The 22,738-nt window shown below is 54.7% G+C and overlaps 2 protein-coding genes across 3 annotated transcripts in view; both read right to left on the minus strand.

The window, feature by feature from the left end:
• Positions 1-5,399, minus strand: part of PLA2G4D (phospholipase A2 group IVD) — a 53,484-nt gene extending 48,085 nt beyond the window's left edge. Inside the window, exon 1 of the mRNA XM_082453119.1 lies at positions 1,277-5,399. The gene's annotated coding sequence lies outside the window, so the exon portion shown is untranslated. The remainder of the gene's footprint in view (positions 1-1,276) is intronic.
• Positions 5,400-5,663: 264 nt separating this feature from the next.
• PLA2G4F (phospholipase A2 group IVF) lies at positions 5,664-20,700 on the minus strand. 2 transcript variants are annotated; one of them, XM_082453089.1, is made up of 20 exons: positions 20,511-20,700; positions 19,068-19,140; positions 18,341-18,477; positions 18,101-18,229; positions 17,626-17,666; positions 17,344-17,386; positions 16,802-16,868; positions 14,756-14,925; positions 14,554-14,667; positions 14,317-14,354; positions 13,995-14,130; positions 12,217-12,353; positions 11,739-11,961; positions 10,712-10,826; positions 10,380-10,517; positions 10,160-10,267; positions 8,927-9,121; positions 8,492-8,658; positions 7,763-7,940; positions 5,664-7,485 (listed from the first exon to the last, which is right to left on the minus strand). In XM_082453089.1, exons 1-20 carry the CDS (start codon positions 20,619-20,621, stop codon positions 7,265-7,267), a joined length of 2,541 nt encoding a protein of 846 aa, XP_082309215.1. In that variant the 5' UTR covers positions 20,622-20,700; the 3' UTR covers positions 5,664-7,264. The 2 variants fall into 2 exon arrangements, with proteins under 2 accessions (XP_082309215.1, XP_082309214.1); XM_082453088.1 differs by having other exon boundaries at positions 7,763-7,949.
• Positions 20,701-22,738: the final 2,038 nt, after the last annotated feature.

Here is a 22,738-nt window from a genome sequence, read left to right on the forward strand (position 1 = left end):
CTGAGTATTCCAACACCTGAGCAGACCCACAGCTGCCTATCTCCTTTGGCTGCATAATGGTGAAGTAAAGGAACACATGCTCACTACCCTAAGACATAAAGATGGTTCCTGTTGGGGCACTAGTTGCTCAGGCCGCTCCTTGAGCCTTGAGATTAACTTTCGGTAAATAGTTTGTATCTGTTATTAGGGTTCCCCAGAGAAACAGAACTAATAGGTTGTATATATATATATATAAAGTGAGTTATTATAAGGAATTGGCTCATGCAATTATGGAGGCTGGCAAGTCCACAAACTGCAGAGTGGAGACCCAAGAGAGCCAATGATGCTCATGAAGTCTGAGGCAGCTGGCTGAAGAATTCCCTCTCACTTGTGGAAGCCAGTCTCTTTGTTCCAGCCAGGCTTTCAACTGATTGGATGAGGCCCACCCACATTATGAAGGACAATCTGCTTTACTCAAATTTAAATGCTAATCTCATCCAAAAACACTCTCCAAGTTGACACATAAAATTAACCATGACAGTGTCTAGGATTTGGTTCCTTAGAAGCAGAGCCTGAGACAGGGATTTGGATGCACTTGTTTTATAGAGGAAATCCTCTCAGGAGACTGGCAGTGAGGGGAATCAGGGCAGGAAAAGTAGCTCAACAAAAATGTGCTCTAAGTTGCAGTCTAGCTTCAGGCCGATCCTTTGGAGACTTCTGCAGCACAAATGACACCAGATTGTTTCCATTTTGAAGCAAGGGGCCTGGTTCTCTGAACTTCTGTGTCTGTTGGGTGTTGACTGTGGGCTACCCCAGAGTTGGGGGTATGAGTGAGAACATCACTTCCTTGGGTGTGTGGTTAATTTTATGCGTTAACTTGGCCGGGCTATGGTGCCCACTTGTTTGGTCAAACGTTAGTTTAGATGTTGATATGAAGATATTTTGTAGATGTAACTAATTTATAATCAGTTGACTTTGGATAAAGGAGTATTGTGGGTGGGCCTCATTCAATCAATTGAAGAGCAAAAACTGAGTTTTCCCAAAGAAGCAGGAATTCTGCCCAAGACTGGAACATCAACTCTTGCCTGAGTTTCCAGCCTAATGGCCTCTCTACAAATTTCAGACTTGTCACACCCCACAATCACATGCGCCAATTCCCAGCTCCCCTCCTCCTGCCGCCCTCTCCAACTGGTTTTGTTTCTCTGGAGAAGCCTCACTGACACAGCAGGTAAGGGGGCTTTTATTCAGCCAAAGGTAAATCTCTGGAGGAGTTACCTGTGAGCCATTAGCAACTAACCATTCCAGCAGCTGGAGGATGGGTGCACTGGTCTGAATCTGGGTAGGGCACCAATAGCATCCACTACAGTCCATCTCCTGCACCACTCAGATCCACTTGCTTCCCACATTAAATTCACTCAATCCAGGAACAGCTTTTCCAGGATTCTGGTCGGTCACAATTTCTGGGGACACATACAAGAGAAGAGTTAGTGGAATACAGCTTGTGCTGCCACAATTGGTCCCAAATCTGTAGCTGATACTGTCATCTTCCCCCTCCATCCCCCATTCTAGTTTCTCCTCCCCCTGAGCCAGCACTTTTGCTGGTCCAAGCAGCTCTCATGGTGGGGTGTCCCAGACCCTCATCCCTGAGGGATCTGGAGTTCGGGTTACCACGCTATTATCAGACCATGGTTGCTATAATTGCCCATTTTACAGTTAAAACTTTGTGTGAGAAAATCAAGGATCATCTGATGCCAAACATAATCCTCCCTGCTCTCGTTCTATAGCAGCAGCTCTAGGTCCTGATGATCAGAACCAATTACCCCTACCAGTATGGTAAGTAATTCCTTTCTTTGCCTGCTGCTCTATCAGCATGAGGAGCCCAAAGTGACAAGACAGCAGCCAGTTTTAAGTTTAGTGTGACTCACTGTGTCCCCGTATAGAAGCTCCCTGGCCTGGGAGAGCTGGGAAGAGCAGCCCAGGGAGGGGTGTGGCTGTACCCAGCACAGATTGGGTTAAATCTCCAGCCCTTAGAGGGACAGAGTGTGGCCCTCAAAGTCTCTGGCAGCCTCCTTCACCCCTAACCCCTGCTGTATCAGGGAGTCTTGAGGTCCGCAGCATGGTACTGTGGTCCCATGGGTACAACAAGCGGTCAAAGTCTTTCTCCTGGGACACCATGTGGGAAAAAGAACAATGTGAGGAGAAGTCAAAAGAGTTTACTGCCCTGGACACCTGCCTCGGGGAGAAGAGGAGGAGGTTAGGAGCAAGTCACAGAAGCCCCCCACGAGGCCTCCAGGTTGGGCACAGGCTGGCCTTCATGTTTGGAACTGGAAATACCTGGGGGCTGGTCCCCACCTGAGAATCCAAGGGGTCCATTGCTGTTTATCTTCCTTTCCCAGGAGTAAGGAGAACGCCATTGGTTCTATGGTCCATCATTATAACCATTCACTGACACCCACTCTTAACCCACTGGCCCATCTCTTGCTTCATTACGCTCACTGGGGAACAGTCAATCCTGGTGGAATCCAACTCTTGGACCACTTGGCACCTGCACTCACTTTAACCCCATGACCAGGAGCCTCAAGTGGGTCCCTGTGTTGCCCAGCAGCCCTAGTCCATGTCCTTCGTCCATTCCCCTCTGCCACTCCAATAACTTGGTCATACTTTCTCCACCATCCATAAATCTCCTCCAAACTCTCAGCTGATGACCTTGATTCCTATTCCTAATTGCTTCTGTTACCTATACTGTCTCCAATTTTTCTCCTCTTGTTTTCTCGAACCAGTCAGGTTCTCTCCCGCTGCTCTACCAAACTGCTCTTGTCAAGACCCCCAGTCAAAGCCCATGGCGAGTCCAGGGATGAGTTCTCAGTCCTCACCTTACTTGACGTCTCAGCAGCATGTGACACAGGTGATGGTGTTCTCCTCCTTGAAATGCTTCCTTCCCCTGGCTTCCTGGACAGCACACTAACCTGGTATTTCTCCTCCTGCACCACCCACTCTTTCTCAGTCACCTTTGCTGCTTCTTCCCACCTTCCTGACCTCTCCAGACCTACATCAGTCCACACAGCAAACAGGTTCCAGAAGAGTCCTGGATGCCCAGCCTACTCTCCGGCTGCTGTTTTTCCCACCCACCCTATTCCTGCAGCCTTGGGCTCCTCCCAGCTCATAGTAGGGTACCTGCACAGGGGTGATGTCCTCTGGGGCAGCTGGAAACATAAGGACCTCAGGCTGGCGCAGGCTATGGCAGCAAGTCCCTGGCCATGCTGTCCCGCGGTGAAAGGGGATCTTGGGTCCTGGGGCCCCACGCTGCCTCTCACCCCTGAATTCCCTAGGGTCAGCCTGACCCCCTGGCAAGCCATCTTTGGGAGTTCTGATGGGAAGCTGCTTGTCCAGACACAGCTCAGGACTAGATTCCCAAAACTGGGCATAGTCTGGGAATGAGAGAAGGAGCCTCCAGATAGTGGCACTGTCACATGCAGACCCCATCACATGCAGGCCCCTCCGTAGCCAGCATATGGGGCATCAGGGGGGACCTGAGAAGGCAACCTGCCTGCAGTAGTTCTTGCTCAGAGGAAGGCACAGATCAGGAAAGGGGGGTGCAAAGGAGGCATCTAGGCTAAGGGCATCAGGGGCTTCCACTGAGCGTGAGACTTTGCAGGTACCCCTGGGAGCCACATGCCAGCCTGGTGAGGGCAGGGAAAGGGGCTTGTGTGAAGGTTGTGGCCTCAGCTGTTGATCCCAGCAGGTAATGCAAGAATGTCATGTCTGAGGAAGGCCAGGTGGTCTCTTAAGCTTGTACTTCCCACCCCTTCACGTTACAGTACTCCTATGCCGCCACGTCACTGACCTGAATCACTAGGGTAAATGGACAAGTCTGCAGGGAGCTGGAGGAGGATGGCCAAGAGGGCTCCAAACGCCCCAGGCCCTTCCAGGCACCTTGAGGGCTGAGGAACTCGATGTCTCATTCAGGAATATCAGAGAACAGCAGCCACTGGCTGGGAAGACCTGCCTTCGGCTACTGGCTCACTCTGCCCCTCCCCTCCCGCCCTTGCTCCCTGGGTGGTGGCAGTGACAATCCCACAGGGACGGGCCTTAAATCTGCCCAGCTTAGCAAGGCAAGCATCTGTTAGGAGATCAGGGCTCCACCCTCTGGGTGGCTCCCACACTGAGGGCTTTTTCCTCACCTCTTGGATGTCAGCCAGCACCACCAGAAACCTCTGGTACAGCTAATAAAAAAAAGAGCACACACACATGCACACAGGGACACACGAAGATGGACCACCTCCTCCCAGGCCAGGAGGAAGGAGGGAGAAGGGGAAGATTCATGGAGCAAAGACAAGGAGTGAGTCCTGTCAAATGTCCCCAGAAGGCCAGGTCCTTCCCCTGGCCTAGGGGAGGGTTGAGGCCTAGGGACAGGTCACTCTGGCCAGCATCACCAGCCAGCCCTACCCCCAGCAAGGTGGCAGCAACAAGCCCAGGTCTGAGCCAGGTTGCTCTGAATGTACCTGGCAGGACGCGGGGAGCGATGAGGACCAAATCATTTAGGACCCGCCAAGAGGTCACTTCTCTGCAGCTCAGAGCCATCAACACCCCTTAGAAAAGAGCAACCAGCAAGTACTGAGAGCACGCAGCATGCCAGCCACTGTGCTCAGCGTGTCACACACCTTGTCTCATTTCACCCTCATGGTTCCCTGTAAGTGGCCTCTGAGAGCCATAGTGAGGCCAGCAGCTCTCAAACCAAGAGACTCCTTACCCTTGCAAGTGTCAGAGTCAACTTGTCCCGCGGAAGAGTGGACCTCAGTTCTGATTGATGGTGCGTTTGGGGACTAAAAAAATATATTGGTGATCAAAAAACTCAGATATTGTTAATAGAATGTTATGGAACAATGATACCTAACTTCTTCTGTTATTTAGGATATGCAGTTGCTGATTTAACCTAAGTTATTTCTTAAAAAGACAAATTCAGAAAATTTACTGTGTAACTGAAAATTGTTACTTAATTTTAAATGCTGGGAAGTGATCTCAGCCTGTCCTCTGTCTTTCATCTTGAAACTGGAATTCTCCTTTGTAATATTTTACTTACCCCCCGCAGCACCAAACCCATCAGATATAAATATAGATTAATAAATTCATAACATCACTTCAAGGCTCTGAAGTCCTCTGGAACTGCATCCCTTAGGCCTCCTCCCCAAGTCCCACACTGCCACCTGAAGGTCACCAAGCCATTGCATGGCCAGTGACCTGACCAGGAGCCATCACAGCCCAGAGCTTGTACACAACCCTCTCAGACATGAGATGACAATCAAGAATTACCAAATATATAAAGAAGGCAAAGCCCATGAAGGAGAGGCAACAAAGAACCTACCCCAAGGAAACTGTTCACGTAACAACCAGGAAAATACCATGAAATGCACATATTAACACCATCTGAGGGAAGTGGTGAAGCATTTCCATGCAATGAAAACAAGTAGTTTTGGAAGATCCTATTAGGGAACTTAAACAGGGAAATGTGACAGTCAAAAGTTAAACAAAAACCCCCAAAAGATGGATAGAGAAGCAGGCTGGACACAGGTGGAGTATATATTTGTGAACAAAAATATCATGCAAAGAAAATCCCCAGAATGCAGCACAAATGAAAAAAACAGAATGTGTAAAAGGAAAGTTTAGGGATACAGAGGATCAATTCATACATTTCAATATCCATTTAATAGGAATCCAGAAAGAGAGAATGAAGAAGAGTAGTGTTTTGATACAATTGGTAGATAATTTCTTAGAGCTTCAAAAAGACATGAATCTCGAAATCGAAAGAGGTCACTGATTTTTTTTAAGTTCCCACTTTAGAAAAATCATAGTGAAACTTTTGAAAATCGAAGACAAAGAGAAAACCTTAAAAATTAGGTAAAGATAAATTACCTACAATGGGATGAGAATTCAGCTGACATCAGGCTGCCCATTGGCAATATGCAATGCAAAGAGGCATTAAAATCTGAGTAGATGTAAGCCTGAACCAAGAATTCTACCCTAATCCAGACTATTATAAGTCAGGGCAAGAAAAGACAATTCCAGACATATCAGGACTCAGAAGGTTTACATTCCACAGATCCTCCACTATAGAACTATTCAATTTTGCACTCCAGCAAAAAGAAAGATAAACCCAAAAGGAAGACAGCAGGTCAAAGAATAAAGAGTCATAAAAGATGTGTAAACACCAGCTAGCCAGATAGCCTATCTCAAGAGCAATTGTCCCCAGTGAGCAAGCATGAGAGAACCAAGCTACCCCGACCCCATGCCAGCCAAAAGCACTGGCCCTTTTGAGGCCCAGCTCCCACAGCCCGCCCGGTTCATGTCCAGCTGGAGGCCTGGGGTCCCAGGCCAGGCTGGGGAGCACAGGCTAGGATCTAGACACCTTCCTCCCAGCTGGGAGCCAGAACTAGGGCCTTCTTCCCAGAGTCAGGATGGGTGAGGCTTTGTCACATAAGTTCCCTGATTAGAAGAGGAATTGTGACTTTGGCCCTGGAGAGCATGCATGTGTGTGTGTGTGTGTGTGTGAGAGAGAGAGAGACAGAGAGACAGAGAGAGAGATTGAGGGAGGGGCTGTAGCCAAAGGGAGCACTCCTGGCAGAGGGGAGTGTCGAGTGAGTAGTGAGTATGGCAGCCGGGCCACTGAAGGGCCCCAGGCGGCTCAGCGCTGGGTGGGGTTTGGGTGAGAAGAGGTCGAAGAGGCCCTAGCCAGAGGGAGAGGGCCTGAAGACCTCCACACTAAGCCCAGTCTGGGTGGATCTCCTTTCCACACACCTAAAATCTGCCCATGCTGGAGAGGCTCCAGATATTTGGAAGGTCCCGGGTGGGTCAGAGAAATGATAAACAGATCCCCCAGGTGGCGCGGGTACATCTGTGGAAAAGGCAGGAACCCGGGCCTCTGAGTTCCCAGCCAGGCTTCCTCTACCTCTGCCCATCCCTGGCAGCTGACAGGTCCCCGCTAGGAACAGGTACACACACGCAGGTTCACGTTCACTCCGCCCCTGATAAATGGATACGCCCTCTAGACACACCCATTTAGCTTCTGGGAAGGGTGAGACTATTTGCACGAGGTGGCAGCTGTACCCCTGATAAGAGAATGTGACCCAAGTTTAAAGAGCGAAGATGAGTAATTAGCAGGGGGACCCACCAGCTGGAGCCCAGCCAAGAGGGGATATCATCCCACAGGGTCCACCACCCCTCCCTCTACCAAGCCCTGGTCCGGCGCCCACAGTCCCTCCTCTGTCCCAGTCCCCCGACTCCAGCCGGGTCAGCCTCCAGCCCTGTCCCTAGCCTGTCGCTGGTCCAGAGCCAGCCGGAGGGCCTGCCGCACAGTCTCCACGTTGTTCAGAACGTTGTATCGACTCAGGGCCACCAGCCGCTCAAACTCCTGGGGCTCGTAGGTGAAGTTCATCATGCCATAGGGGGTGTCTGGCCCACTGATGACAAAGTCCCCGCAGGCTTTCTCCTCATCCGTTTGTCGTTCCACACCTGCAGCGGGACGGGGAGAGAGGCCGGGCTAGGGCACTCTGTGGCTAGGAGCTGCCAGTCCAGAAGCGCCCCTTCCCTAGAGCATCTGGCTGGTCTGTGGGCTCTGCTTGGGGCCACATCTCAGCTCTCTCGCCCACCGGCAGGAGCCGGGCCAGTGTGCATGCTGAGTCCAGGAAGCAGTGGTCAGCTGGGGGCCTCCAGGAGGTACACGGTCCTGGGTCCAGCACCCCATCACCACCCCGGGGCTCCGTGGGCCAGACCCAGACCTTCCCCTCACCTGGGGCCAGGTGTGTGCGGAAGGTACGGTTGACCAGGGGGAAGTGCAGCACGATGGGTGAGCGCAGGTCCTCGGCCTTGGCAAACAGGTAGCATTCACGGGGGTCCTTCAAGTCCTCAGGGGGCACCTCAGTGCTGGGGAAGGAGATGCCTCGGTCCAGGCAGTACTTCTCTGTCATCTGTAAGACCTGGGCAGACACCCGGCCCTGTGAGCTTCCGGCCCTGCCTGAGGCGCCCTGGACTCACGCTGGCCCAGGCTTCAACGCCAGCCCCGTCTCCCAGTAGCCGAGTGACTACAGGCAGCAAGAAGAGAACCCGCATCCGGGTGTGCAACCTGTCCGTCACCCCACAAGCCTTGAGGGAGCCGCTGACAGAGACTCCCTGGAGGGACCCTGATGGCTCTGTTGTTACCATAGTAACAAAGGGACAGCAAACCTGAACCCAGGCCCAGATAGGAGCAAGGAATCCTATCAGGAACAGCAGGGTCCAGAACAGGGGTCTTCTCTTCACCGGGATAAAGGCTCCTGAGGACTCCCTTTGGCCTCCTCTCCTGAATCCCACGCTCCCCCATCACCTCAGCAATCCTCCTCTTCCAGCTGGGGAGACCAATGCTGCTAGCGGTGTTCACAAGGTGCCTGCCCACAGCTCAGCACCCAGGCCCTTCTTGAAGGGCGATCCCCGAACACCCAGCCAGTCTGCCTTAGCAAGGACCCCCAACCCCGCACCGTACCTCAAAAGGGGCGTCCAGGGAGTAGTCGAAGGACAGAATGAGGTCCACGGCTCTCTGCGGCTGCAGGCTCAGCGGGAACGGAGAATTGATGGCAAAGCCTCCGTCCACCAGGTACAGACAGTCCCGCATGGGAGTGAGCTGGTTGGGGAAGGCATCCGGGTGCGAATCTGCACAGAGACAAATGCTTGCTCTCTCCAGCAGCCCTCTTCTCTTCGCACTGGGAATGCCCCTCTGTTGAGAGCTCTCCTCTCCCTACAGCCACGGGGTCTCCCACCGCAGCCCCCGGCCTGCCTTCCAGCACGATCATCACAGTCCTTCCCCCACTAGCCCCTGGGCAGCAGGAGCCCCCCCAGCCCCCAGGTCAAAAAGCAGCGCTGGCCCCAGGGAGCCAGAGGCACAGGCAACAGGTGGGACCCCGCCCAGAGCAGCACCCACCTTTCCAGGCCAAAAACTCCCTGTCAGACACATAGTCCTTGTGCAGGCAGAGGCCCTTGGTGAAGTTCGAGTTCTGGGCTGAGGTAAAGCGGTAGGTGAATATGCCCAGCACAGCCTGGGAGAAGGGCCCTTGGAGGGTGAAGAGCCTGGTTTGCAGCCTCTCTGGGTCGTGCAGCTGGAGCTTCTGGCAGTCGTCTAGGTGGAGGTGGGACGGTGAAATATCGTGAGAAGCCCTCCTTTGTCCAGCGGTCCTCACATCTCAGGGGAGCCCCTCTGTCTCCTCCCCATGTCTCTCCTCCTTCCCCACCCCGCCTCCCGGGTCTCTGACCACTGCTTCCCCGAACCCCTTTTAAATGACTTTTTCTTTCATGTTCCCCACGTTTTGAAAGTTGACATGCACATATTAAAAAAGTTGAAAGTTGACATTGCATGTATTAAACAACATCACCTACCCTTAAAGTTGCATATGCAACTTCCAATCAGAATTTCACCCATTAAACACCCACTGAACGGTTACCACGTGCTGTGGCGGCCACTGTGCTGGGCACGGGGATGCAGAGGTGAACAGGGCCTGACACTGGCCCTCCAGGGCTCACGGACTACTTAGGGGAGAATCTAATGAGGTAATAAGTGGTGACAGTGTCCCGAGGTAAGGACAACATGGGATGTGCCTACGGTTCTAGGGAACCTTGGTGGTCAGACCCTCGATCAGCCTGGAGGGATGGACTGGAACAGAGACGCCCCCTGACAAAATGATGTCTGTGCTGAACTTTAAGAACTGAGCAAAAGTTACCCAGTGAAGAAAAGTGGGAAAGGTATTCTACACAGCAGGGAGCTCATGGGTCATTTAAGGAGCGGACTGAAGGGGAGCTCTGAGGTGGGGGGACAGAATGTCAACCAGATACCCAGTGGCCCTGGGCTGAGTTGATCTAATGGGAGCCCAAGAGGAGAATTAAAGGCACAGGTTTATCACGGAGCACTCACAACTCCCACTAGGTTTTCTGACATGGGCTTCCCACCCCTTAGCCTCTCTGTAGACCTCTGGGCATCCAGAGACCCTAAGCTTCAAGTCATTTTCTCAATATTTCTCTGAACCGAATAGGACATCCAAGTCCTTCACTGCCCCTCCCTCTTTCCTCATGCCTCTGCCAGGGTACTTTTGCTGGAAGGAGGTATTGTGGGGGCTGGCGGGGAGCGGGGGGAGGTTTGGGGGAGCAGGCTCTCTGCCCTCACCTGTGATGTTTACACTGCTTCTGCACCTCTGGAGGAAGCCGAGGCCCGAGCCGGCGGTCTTCAGGAAGACCTCATCCAGGCTGGCTGCAAAGGCGCTGCCCCATATACCTAAGGAGAAAGGCAAAGCCCACGGCCCTCACAAGTCCTCCACCGGCGCCACCAACTCAGGGCCCGGCGCCTGCCCTGTCCCCATGTCCCCAGCCCTCCGGCCTAGACTCACCCTGCAGGTAGCAAATCCGGGGCTCGGGGCGGAGCTGCAGCAGTCGCCCCATGAAGAACTCTGAGCTAAAGAGCTCAGTGGGAACATAAGCGCCATACTTGGGTAAGCCGACCTCGTGGGGGGTGAACTCGCACCACTCTGGGGGTGCAAAGAGAAGGGAATGTCACCAGGGGCTTCCCACCAGGACCCCACACTTCCCCCGAGTCCTTGCGCCTGAGCAGGAGGCAGCAAGCCCACTGTGCTCCAAGGCTCCCACCCTGACAGCCCTGGCCTCTACATCCTCACACCGACCATTGCTCCCACCTGCTTCCTAGGTCCCCACACCCGGGCACCTGCAAAGTCTTCCCCACTGATGTTGCCGCGGACGTTGACACTGGCGTAGATGGGGTAAGGGTTCTGGCCCTGGCTGACCGCCTCCTGCTGGTCAGACAGCTTGGCAGGATTTTCCTGGTCAGGAAAGAAGGGAGTCCACTTGGCCTTTGGGGAGTTCCCTTTCCCCATCCCCACGGCCTGAGGCTCGGCACCCTGCAGGTGTGGCGTGCCCATGAGACTTTGGTTGCTAAGGCCAGGGCTCTAGAGACAGCTCTCTAAGGGACAGGCTTTGGGCTGCAGCAGAGGTGAGGCCACATGGGGTTCGTGCAATTCCAGGGGCTTTGGGAACACCCTCCCCCCTTCCTTCCCATTCAAGAAAGCCTATTAGAACCCAAGGGAGTCAAGTGACATTTTTAAAGGAATAACTGAAAATCAAATCTACTTTCTTTGAAAAAGTGAATCACTAGAAAACATGTATTCTTTTCTTAGACATCACATTCATAACAGATAGCCACACACCAGTGGGCCAGGCCCCGCAGGCCCCCCAGGGCTGAGAACCTTGCTCAGCTCTAACCTCATCTCCCGATGCATGCTGGGCCTGCAGTTCTAGGAGAAGCCACCAGGTGGCGTGCATCATGCCTGCTTGGCCATCAGGCTGGAGTGGCATTCTGCCTCAGCAGGAGGTTAGAATCATTTGGGACACTTTCAAAGCACACTTGAGCTAGGGCTCGACCCCTCACCAACCAAAACCAGTATCTCTGGAAGTGAGACTTAGGCATGGTGCTTTTGGAAAGCTGTACGGGTGATTCTAATATGCAGACAGACCTGAGAACAGCAGACCAGCCTCTCCCTCCCAGGGGTTAGAGCCAAGGTGAGATGAAGCGTGTCAGGCCACCCAGAGATCCCACCCCTTGCCCCCAGGGAGCTCAGACCTAAAGGATAGCTTTGCAAAGCTCAGATCGTAGCCTAGTGGGTAAGGCAGAACTAAGTGCTGGTGGGGCAGGGTGGACAGGAGCCACGTTCATCTATCACCTGCTCTTCTCTTACCTCCTGGTATAGGAAATATTCAACGAGAAGCCCCCAGAGGTCGATGAGGGAAGCGCTGTGGCCACTGCTTTCCCGGATCCCCAGTTCCTGGGCATAGTACTGCAGGCGTTCCATGGACATTGCCCCCATCTTACTGCTGCAGACCCGAGCCTGGGCACGCTCAATAGGGCCCTGCAAGGCCACCTGGGACCAGGCTGGGTCCTTGTAGAGTGTGGAGATGCACCTGGGCATGGAGGGAATTAGGAGCGTGGGAGCACAGTAAGGGGAGACAGGGATACAGGTGTCTCTGAGTCACCCCTCCTCCCCCATCCCTTGCACCCACTGGCCTGCACCACCCACTCAGAGGGCCCTGGGCACTCAGTCCCTTCCTGCCCTTCCTGACCCCTTTGGATCCCCGCCCCTCCCCACCAGATCACCAGGTCATACCTCTGCCTCTTCAGGGCTCTCCTTTTTCTTGCCCTGCCCCTACCTCACTTACCAGGTGGACCCAGAGACTCCGCTCAGATAGGTCACAGTGTCCAGGACGCCGAGGTCCTGTAGCCCGGCCAGGCTGCCATAGAGGGAAGACATGGCTCGGGTTCCACCTCCCGAAGCCAGCACAGCCACCACAGGCACCTGGGCACAATAATAATCATGATAACATCTACCCCCACTATTGTTCATATATTATTGCTTAGCATATCAGATATTGGTCTAAGAGCCCAACTTGTATGATCTCTTTCAATCTTCAAAGAAACCCAATGGCATCCCCACTTTACAGGTGAGGAAACTGAGGCACAGGAAGGTTAGATAATGTGCCCACAACCATACCATCAGTAAGTAATAGGCTGTCAGACTGAAGCAGTATAACCTCAGAGATGGCTCTTAACATTATATCAGGAAAGTATGTACCTGGGAGGTATATTGGATTCACTCAAAACAGCTAAAGCAGGGTTTCTCAACCTCGGCACTGTTGGTAATTTTGGACCAGATAATTCTTTACTGTGAGGAACTGTCCTGTGTGTTATAGGACGTTTGGCAGCATTCCTGGCCTTCACCTGGCAGATGCCTGTAGCATCCCTCTCCCCTCCCCTAGTTGTGGCAATGTCTCTAGACAGTGACAAATGTCCCCTAGGTGAGTGGGGGGATGAGATTGCTCCCAGCTGAGAACCACAGAACTGAAGTGACGAAGACCAGCAGGCAGCCTGACCTGCCCCAGACACGGGAGGTCCCCAGATGTCTCTTCAGGATCAGAGGTGCCTGGTGGGATCAGACTAGAAGCTTTTGGGCTGCTCAGCTTTTCTATGAAGGTGTGGTTCATTCCACCCCAGACTTCCGGTCCCTTTCCCTGTGCTTCCTTTCTTCCCCTGTCCTGAAAAAAATGCTCCCTGGCCACTGCCCTGCAAGGTCACTGTCCCTCCAGAGCTCTGGAGGAGACAGAGCTCCCTGAAGGCAGGTCTGTGCCCTCTCTACCCTCCACCCACAGAGCGGAGATGGGGCACAGAGCAGGCATTACCAGATGAGCAGTAGGCTTGCTCAGCTTGTCAGCACTGGGCACAGGCTAGGTCTCCTTGTACATTTGCAGCCAGAAGGAAGCCACCAGCCTGTTCCTGATTTACCACAGGTCTCCCCCTCAGCACTGCCTTTCCTCCTGCCTCCACTTCCCAATCCCTTTGTCCTGTTATGGACTGAATTGTGTCCTCCCCAAATTCATATGTGGAAGCCCCCATGTGACTCTCTTTGGAGAAAGGGCCTATACGGAGGTAATATAGGTTATGTGAGGTCATAAGGGTGGGGCCTTAGTCCCATAGGACTGGTGTCCTTGTAAGAAGAGGAAGAGAGAGAGAGAGTCCCACAAACCCCTGCACGTGCACAGAGGAAAGTTCGTGTGAGGACACAACAAGAAGGTGGCCGTCTACAAGTCAGGAAGAGGTCTCGTCAGATACCAACCCTGATGGCACCTTGATCTTGAACTTCCAGCCTCCACGTGAGAAAATAAGTGTCTGTTGTTTGAGCCACCCAGTCTGTGGCGTTCTGTTATGGCAGCCTGAGCAGACTAATACACCCCCCTTGGCTGGGGCCGTTCAGCCCTCGTTCATATGGGGTCCTGACTCTCCCGAGTGTGCCCATCAGCTCAGGCACACAGGCCTGCCCCCTCTTCCTCTGGTCCCCACACTTCCTCAACGCTCCCTGTCACCTCTTAGACACACAGTCCTCTCAAGGAAGAGGTTGGATTTGGTCCCAGCAACTCTGGTGTCTGGCTCCTCCATTCCATACCTGGTTACTGTCGGGAGCCTGGCTCAATCCCAGCACCTGCTGGAGGGCCTTGGACACGACGTGCTTCCTCTTATCCAGAAACTCCTGTTCCCCATCACAGAGGTCAAAGCCAAGACGCAGGTCCAGGTCCCCAGAGCTGCCTCAGAGGGGGTGGGGGTGGGGTACTGGGTGACTGTTCAGTGGAGGAGAGCCTCCGGCCGAACCCATTTTCACGGGAGCAGACAGATGCACACTCCGTGGAACCTCCCAGAAAGATCCCACGGGACCCAGTCACCCCCAACGCCCGCCGAGCCGTAGGCAGAAGAGTCTCCGCACCGCTCACCTCACTTCTGCCTTCACACTCATAGCCACCTCCTGGTCCTGGAAGAGACAGCAGCCCATCCCTGAGCGCACTGAGTGGGACTCGCATTTGTAGCCCCGGTTGCTCTGGTAATTACGGCCCAGGTGTGGACACCATAGCTGGCCTGATCTTGACCCCCTCGCGGGCCCCCTCCCCCAGACCTTTTGTGGGGGTCACAGAGCAGGCAGGGGCCCCTCAGGCACCCAGACAGAGCCTTACCTCCCCCAGGGCCACGACATGCTGCTGCTCCTGACCGAGGGCCAGAGAGGAGAGCAGGATGTCCCCCTCGCCCAGCTTGCTGATCTGGACCTCCAGCTCAGCACTTGGGCCGTTCTGCAGAGAAGAAAACACCCAGGGAAAGGGGCCTCGTCCAGGCCGGATGGATTCTGTCGTCTGCCCCTTCCCAGGCTCCGTCACTCACCTGCAGGACCGTGAGCTTCTCTCTCAGCTCCACCTCCAGCCTGGAACTGAGCACTGGGTTCGCGTGGAAGGTAAACGTGGCGGGGAGGTCTGCCTGCAGGGGAGGCTGCAGGGGCAAGAGCTGGGGCTTCTCGTGGGCCCCGGGCACTGCCAGCCGAATCTGCCTGGAGCCTGGGAGCAGAGGGCCTAGGTGAGTGCCAGGTGTGGGGGTGAGAGTGGGATGTGTGTGGCCCGTGATGGTGGCACGCCGAGCAGCAGCTCCCCTTTCCTTCCCCTTGGAAGTGCCAGCTCATCGCCCTGCTCACTCTCTGGCAATGGGCCCTACAGACATCGTGAAGGACACTCGGGGTCCTATAACCTGCTCTGGTCAGAACTGGGGGCCTGGGATGGGGGCGGCACACACAGCGCTCAGGGAAGGGCCCCTGTCCGGAGCTTATGGGGCTGGGGATTTTGAGATTATTATATAAAGTATATAAAATATAATTCTATAATTACCATATTATAACGATCATATATTATTACATTAATTACCAGTTTTCAACTGGTAGTTCCCCCTCTCTTGCTCCATTCAAGCCCCGTGCTCATTGCCCTGGGGGAGGTTTGTGGCCAGAGAGAAAGCAAACAGGCTGCATGTTGTTTCCAAAGCATAAGCCCTTGGGAGAACATAGAGGGTTTGCAGGGGATGTAAAAGGAAGAAGTGGGTTCGTGGCACAGAGAGGGTAGGCTTGGGGAAGCGGAGGAGAGCCAGCGCCGGCTAGGTGAGGCCAGCTGGGGGGAGGCAGAGAGAGGCCAGAGCAGCGGGGCCTGCCCTGTTCCTGCAGCTTTCTGGAGAGCAGGCAAGACCCCAGAGAGAAATGGCTACACATGACACCCGGGAAGAGGGGACCCCAGACAGACCCACGAAAGAGCCCCTAACGCCTCAGGAACCGACATCCAAATGGAATCCCTCTCCCTACGTGCCCTCCTTAGCACTAAATGAGACCTGGGGACTTGACATGACCAGGGGTGGGAGGGAATTAGAGAAAATAAGGAAAGTGATCCTTCTCTCACATCATGTTTTACAGACTGAGATTGATAAGGGCTGTTCACAGTCAGAAACAACAGAAGCTGTGGCGGGGAGAGCAGATGGGCCCCGGGTGTCACAGACCTGGGCCTGGACCTGGCTCTACCGCTTACTGGCTGTGTGACCTTAACAAAGTTTCTTCTTTGAGCCTCGGTCTCATGAATTAAAGGAGGATAATGACGGTACCTACGTTACGAGGCTGTTATGAGGATTAAAAGATAAAACACTGTAAAATGCTTAGGCCAGTGCCTGACTCACAGTAAGTACGCCATGTTACCTGGGCACGACTCAGCCCGTTGGCTCAGACTCCCAGTGTCGGAGAGGACCTTAGCTGTCACGCAGCCTCCGCTCCCCTCCCAAAGCTGGAACCCCTCCCGAGTGGCTGTCCCCAGTGGCAGTCTGCGATGGCCCCAGTTCTTCACTTCTGGAGTTCTCACTGTTTGCCATGTGGCCTTGGCTCCTCTCACTAAAGAGGCTGGCTATATTTCTTGCCCTCCAACTTAGAGTCAGCCTTGTGCTTGTTTTGGCGAACAAAATGTTAGTGAGGGCTGTGATGTGACCAAAGGCTCGAAAAGCACTTGCTCATCTGGCCATGCGCTCTTGCACCTCTGCCAATGTCTTAAGAATATGCCCAGGCTTGTCCGCTGGTCACAGGAGGTGGATGAGGGACATGGGAGCAGAGCCAGGTCACTCCGCCAAGCCCAGCCTAGATCAGCCATGCCCCAGCTGACCACCAGATGTGTCTGCCACTGAGATTTTGTGGGTGTCTTTTGTACAGCAGTAGTTGAACCGATACAGCCTCTGTGCCTGGAATACTTCTAGGGACAGAAATTTACTGCTTCTGGAGGCAATCCATGTCATCCTTGGTCAGCTTTCAGCAGTGAAAAATTAAGAACTTCCTGCCCCAGACCCATCTTCTTGAAACCAGCAGCCCCCAATCCCCCAGGAGAGAAGGCAAGACCCAAGGCCACTGACCAGACTCACCATACTCTTGATGTGGGGCCGTCCCATCTCCACTGAGGGTGCCCTGGATTCTCAGACAGGGCTGAGCCTGAGGAAAGCAGAGGCCTGTGGGAGCCAGACAGTCCACAGGGCCCTGCACAGGGCCTGAACCAGGATGGAGGGAGGGAAGGGTATCTGGGGCAGGGTCGAGCTAACATCCTTCCCAGGGCCTGTGCCTTACGAGCAGGGGTCTTCTGTCACAGCCCCCCTCCCAGGACTCAGAGGAAGTGGTCCCTGGTGGGAAAGGGGGAGGAGATGAGGGGCCCTGACGGTGGATCCTTGGCAGACTCAGAAGCCAGGTGAGCAGTGTGCTGTGCACAGGTGGAAAGCCTGGCTTCTGGGCTATTCCATCAGGTGGGAGGCAAGGGACCCCCTTGTCCCTGGAGGTGCCTCCACAGCACATCTCCCCTCTGAGGAGGGGTTGAGTGTCCTTCAGGCAAGTGGGCATGATGGGCTCAGTCGTGGACTCCCCAATCCCCCGCCCCCCAGCCCTGGGCAGCCCCAAGCTGGCCACCCCTACTCACCACCAGGACCCCATTGGTGATGACTTCAGACGCCGGCACCTGGCTACAAAGGATGAGGGGCTCATGGGACGCCTGAATCCCTCAAGATGGCTATTACTATAATAATGTAACCAAAGCAGCTGGAAGAGCCTGGGAGCATGGCAGGTTTGGGGTTAGGGGTGGGCATCAAGGCCAGGACCTCCCCTCTCAGGCCAGGCCAACGCAGGACCTGGTGACTGACAGCTGGGAGCTTTGGGTGGGTCTCAGAGTAAATGGGAGGGTACAGGCTCCACCTGGACTCACCTGTCCTCCAAAACAAATTCCACCTGCAGCTCTTGTGAATCCTACACGGAGGGAGCAAGGGAGCACCAGTTTTCAAAGAGGTTCCAGAGCCTCAGGACCTTCCCCTCCCACCCCCGGTTCTACTCAGCTCCAGCGACTAGAAGGCCAGACTGATGTTGTGGCTGCTCGTGGGCACAGGACAGGGTAGCGACACCGCCACGAGGAGCTCCATCTGTTCAAGGCTGTGGACAGGCGCTGTTCTAGACACTGAGGATTCAGCAGTGACCGAGACACACAAAGCCCCTGCCTTCAAGGAGCCCACGTGTTGGCTTCCCTCAGGGAAGGAGTGCTCGCGGGAAAGCTCTGTGGGGTCACTGCTGCAGGGTGGAGGAGGGTCTGTCTTGGAGGCTGGGCCTGTGCTGATCGGGAGCCCCCCTGTGCCGGGGCCTCTTCTCCCGGGACTGGGCTCGTTGCTGGCGCAGGCGGAACCGCTCACCTGGTGGCTGAGTGAGAAGGTGTGTCTGTGCGGTTGGTGGGGCTTGAGGCTCCTCAGGTCGAACAGCAGCTGGGAGAGCTGGTCATTGTCCAGGACGTCCTTGTCATAGAGGGTGAGTTCCAGGACGTTCTGGGGGCAGGGGCAGGAGGCAGGGCTGGCCTGAGGCAGGGCGGAGGGCAGGCACCTGGGAGGGGCCCCCTCCCTCCGCAGCCCCAGCCCCAGCCCCTGGCCGACCTTCACCTTCACGGCGCCGTGGAGCCGGTAGTGGAAGGTTTCGTTCCATTCGGGCTCCCGGCAGTTGGCTACCACCCTTGTCTGGGCGGGGCTGGGGGACGCCGTGTGCAGGCACAGCTGCACGTAGCAGTCGGCTTTGGACACTGGAGGCGGGACGGGGAGGGGTCCTCAGCCTCTAGCTCTTATGGCTGGAAAGGTTGCCCGGAGGAGACTGGGGCTGGACAGGAAGGGGCAGAGGAGAGAGAGGAGGCTGCCCGCATAGCAGGGTGGGGTGCGGAGATGCGGGAGAGCCCATGTCCTTGACTCCATCGCCACCAGTTACACCTCCTATTCAACTGAATGGAAATCCTGCTGCAGCCAATTCAAAACGTCATGTGACAGCGCAGACCATTGAGTAATTCCCAGAAAGGGCCTGATTCAGGAAACAAGCTCCCGCCCAGCGTGAGCACTGGCGTGGAAACCCCTAGAGAGCAGACGGTAACCTGTGGCAGCAGCAGGCCTCACACGCTCACCCAGGCTGGCAACCTGCACGAGCCAGCCTCAGTGGTCTGCACACTGCCTTCCCCGCCAACTCCCGCAGCCTGCCCCGGGCTGTGGCCCGGGCTCCCTCACCAGAGAGCCCTTCATACGCTCCACTCTAAATACACATGCACGCTTCAGGCCAGCCCCTGCTGAGCTCTGGGGAGGCCCCAGGGAAGGAAGGGAGAAAGCATGAAATTGGGGGGTCACTCACACAGGTCTGCGCCCCGGATATTTTTGGCCCTCAGCACCTTCACCTGGAGGTCATAGTATGGGTGTGTCTCCCGCTGAAAGGACAGAACTCCGGGGACTCAGTTCCAGGAAGCCGGGTGTGAGGCCTGACCTCCCTGCCGCGGTGCCCACCTAGGGCTTCCCTTGTCCCATCGCAGAGCGGCAACCTGGCCCAGGGTCACTGACGTCACTGTGCCAGGGACCCAGGAGGCCTCGACAGAGCAAGCGCTGGGAGCTGAGTGTGTTGGTGATGAACCTGACCTTGGAATCATTCAGGCTGGGATGAAATCTAAGCTGCACTGTGGACTAGCTAAATGGCCTTGGGCAAGAGACTTGATTTCCCTGTGCTTTAGTTTCTCCGTCTCTAAAGTGGGGGGTATGATGATAATCTCACAGGGTTGTAGCGAGTTTTAAATGAGAAGTCGTACAAACTGCCTGGCATAAGTGCTTAATACATGTAGCCATTTTTACTAATTATGTTTATTATGCACCACGAAGGTGCAGCCCCCCTGACTACAGGGCTGGGGCTGTAGCTTGAGAGTCAAAAGTGAGAGCTGGAGTGATGTGCTTAAGAAGATTAAGTATCAAAAGAGAAAACTGTGGGGCTTCCCTGGTGGTGCAGTGGTTGAGAGTCCGCCTGCTAATGCAGGGGACACGGGTTCGAGCCCTGGTCTGGGAAGATCCCACATGCCGCGGAGCAACTGGGCCCGTGAGCCACAACTACTGAGCCTGCGCGTCTGGAGCCTGTGCTCCGCAACAAGAGAGGCCGCAATAGTGAGAGGCCCGCGCACCGCGATGAAGAGTGGCCCCCGCTTGCCGCAACTGGAGAAAGCCCTCGCACAGAAACGAAGACCAAACACAGCCAAAAATAAATTAATTAATTAATAAATTAAAATGACCAGGTTTAAAAAAAAAAAAAGAGAAAACTGTGATGGACCCCACCCACTAGCTCCTGACGAAGGCTGGAAGACGGCCCAAGAGGGAGCGGGCAGGTAAAGGGAAACCAAGAGTCACCCAGCTGGTACTGGTCTGAGGAGTCGCTAAGGAGATGGCAGCTTGGGCTCAGGAGAGATAACAGTAGACGGCAGCTTCCTGGGAGTGAGACTATCTCCTCCCGATCCCAGTGAGTGCCTCATTCCCCCCACTCCCTCAACCCCCAACCCCCATTCTACAGCCAGGCTACGGCCTACTGGGCAAAAGCCAATCAGCTGCAATTGTCACATGGCTTCCATTTCCTAACCGGGGGTGATTAACTTCAAGATTATTATTATTTGGCCAAGCTCTCTAAGCTCTACCAGGTAATCTGGAGCAAATCGGTCCTGGCCCAGATCAAAATGCATTCCCAGGGCTGGCCCCAGTCTCCACAGGGCACTGTGCGCCCAGGACTCCTCCTGTCCACACCCCCAGGGGAGATCAGGTACTTTACCCGCCACCGCCTCTGCTGAGGTTCCCTCTTCTGTCTCTTCTGCAGCAACACTGCACCCACGAGGGGCAGCGCCTGGCCTGTCAGCCACCTGGGCCAGAGCGCCCAGAGCATGGCCCGGCAGCTCGGCCCCCGGCAGGAAGCCCTGCCTGCGCTCCTCTGGCTGCCCTGGCTGCTGGCTCAGGTCTGACAGGTAGCTGGAGTGGGGAGGGTGGAGCAGGCTGCTCTGCTGAGGACTCACAGCTGGGGCTGGAGGTGGGGTTTGACGAGCTCCAGGAAGTGACTGGAGCCCCGTGTCCTCTAGCAGGAGGGACTTTAGACCCTCTCAGAGAGGCTGAGGAACTGGCACTCTGGTTCCCAAACCTAGCCCCTGGTTATCATGGGGCTGCTTATGGAAAATAGATGCCTGAGCCTTACTCCCCAGACGATTTGATTTAGAGGGTGTGGCTAGAACCCAGGTGTTCGTGCTTCCAACAAGCCTTTTAGATGATGCAGACACAGGTGGTCCAGGGAACAGCAGAGCCAGAAAGTGCTGCATCAGGGGCCTAGGTTCCCCCAGCTATCAGAAGAGACTCAAACTAACACCTTTCAAGTCCCACCTTCCCCACAGCTCTTAAGCAGAAACATGGAAATCTCTGGTTCCCCACAGTGTTTCATCTGGACTCAAAGGTGTTTCTAATCCCTCAGGGCCTCTCTCATTTGTTCCCCAAACACTGAGAGGCTGCTGTGTGCCAGACACTGCGCTAGGCCCTGGTCCAAAGGTGAGGAGGGCCCAACCGTATCCTGAAGAAATTCAGACTCGTGACTCCCCGCTGTGGCTTCTAACCAGGATCCCTTCCTGAATCCGTGGAAATACCTGGATGGTCCAGGAACAGAAGTAGGGATATGGTCAGGTGGTATCGATAAGGGCAGGTAAAAACCGGCCTGCCTGTCCTTAAGCTACCAGAGATAAAGGCTTTAGAGGGTCCCCTTTGACCATCGTGAGCCTTAGGCTGCAGATGGTGTGTGATGCTCACTTTTCTGCAGACCGCAGCCGCCTAGGTGGCCAAGACAGGCACAGTTTCTGGAAGAAAGGATCTCTAGGGCAGTGAGCTGTTGGGAGATACATTTCTTTTCCTCAACCAAGACCCAGTCATCTCCATTCTCCTCCCCAGTGCCCGAGTTGGGAGACTGAAAAGATGACATTCCAAAATGAGGTGATTCAACTCTGAAATGAATTCTGCAGGCAAGTTCAGACCAGAAATTCCCAGAACTGCTGTTGGCCAGGTCCCAAGGGAGAGGGCCTGTTTCTGCTTAATTTGGAGCATGAGGCCAAGACCTGTGCTGGGATCTCAGAAATGCCAGAGTTCCACCCTCTTAGTGACCTGTATGCACAATGTGGAGGCCCATGGAGCCACAGCAGGGGAGCCTGAGGGAGGGGCACGGAGCTAGCTGGGGGTAGAGCCAGGGCCCCTGACTGATTAGAGTGCTTTCTGGGCTGTATCCTACTCTCTACTGGAAGTCATCGGCCCCATGCCTCAAGAAAGTCATACCTCTTAGTCCCAGACGTTTTTTCATCCCCAGAGAAAACTCAGGATGGCCAGAGATGGCTCCGGAGAGGGACACAGAAGGACCAGATTGCCTTTTTGGAGATGGCCAAAGTGGACCAACACTTCTCCACTTCTCAAACACCCCTAGGTTGGGCTTCCCTGGAGGCGCAGTGGTTTAGAGTCTGCCTGCCAATGCAAGGGACACGGGTTCGAGCCCTGGTCTGGGAAGATCCCACATGCCGCGGAGCAACTAGGCCCGTGAGCCACAATTACTGAGCCTGCGCGTCTGGAGCCTGTGCTCCGCAACAAGAGAGGCCGCGATAGTGAGAGGCCCGCGCACCGTGATGAAGAGTGGCCCCCACTTGCCGTAACTAGAGAAAGCCCTCGCACAGAAACGAAGACCCAACACAGCCAAAAATAAATAAATAAATAGATGGATCATCACATTAAAAAAAAAAAAAAAATCCCTAGGTCCCTTAATCCCACCAATTCAACACCTTTCCTGCCTGTCCCAGTCATCATGAGCAGCAGGAAGAGGCACGAGGCCCTAATATGTGAAGCGAAGGGCAAGTAGTTTGGATCAGCTAGAGTTGCAGTGTCTATTAGCACTTTGTGATGCTGGAAATGTTCTGTATCTGTGCTGTCAATATCAGCTACACACTAGCTGTACTGGACGGCACACATCAAGACAGCAGTGTTATA

The sequence above is a fragment of the Balaenoptera physalus genome (assembly GCF_965194825.1).
Source record: "Balaenoptera physalus genome assembly, chromosome: 2".
Lineage (NCBI taxonomy): Eukaryota > Metazoa > Chordata > Mammalia > Artiodactyla > Balaenopteridae > Balaenoptera > Balaenoptera physalus.

Coding starts and splice junctions, on each gene's coding strand:
- PLA2G4F (XM_082453088.1), bottom strand. CDS start 20,621: ATGCTCTGGGCGCTCTGGCCCAGGTGGCTGACAGGCCAGGCGCTGCCC. Junction 18,230..18,340: donor GGCTCCACGGCGCCGTGAAG/GTGAAGGTCGGC, acceptor CCCTGCCCCCAG/AACGTCCTGGAACTCACCCT. Junction 7,950..8,491: donor CCCTGGACGCCCCTTTTGAG/GTACGGTGCGGG, acceptor GTGTCTGCCCAG/GTCTTACAGATGACAGAGAA.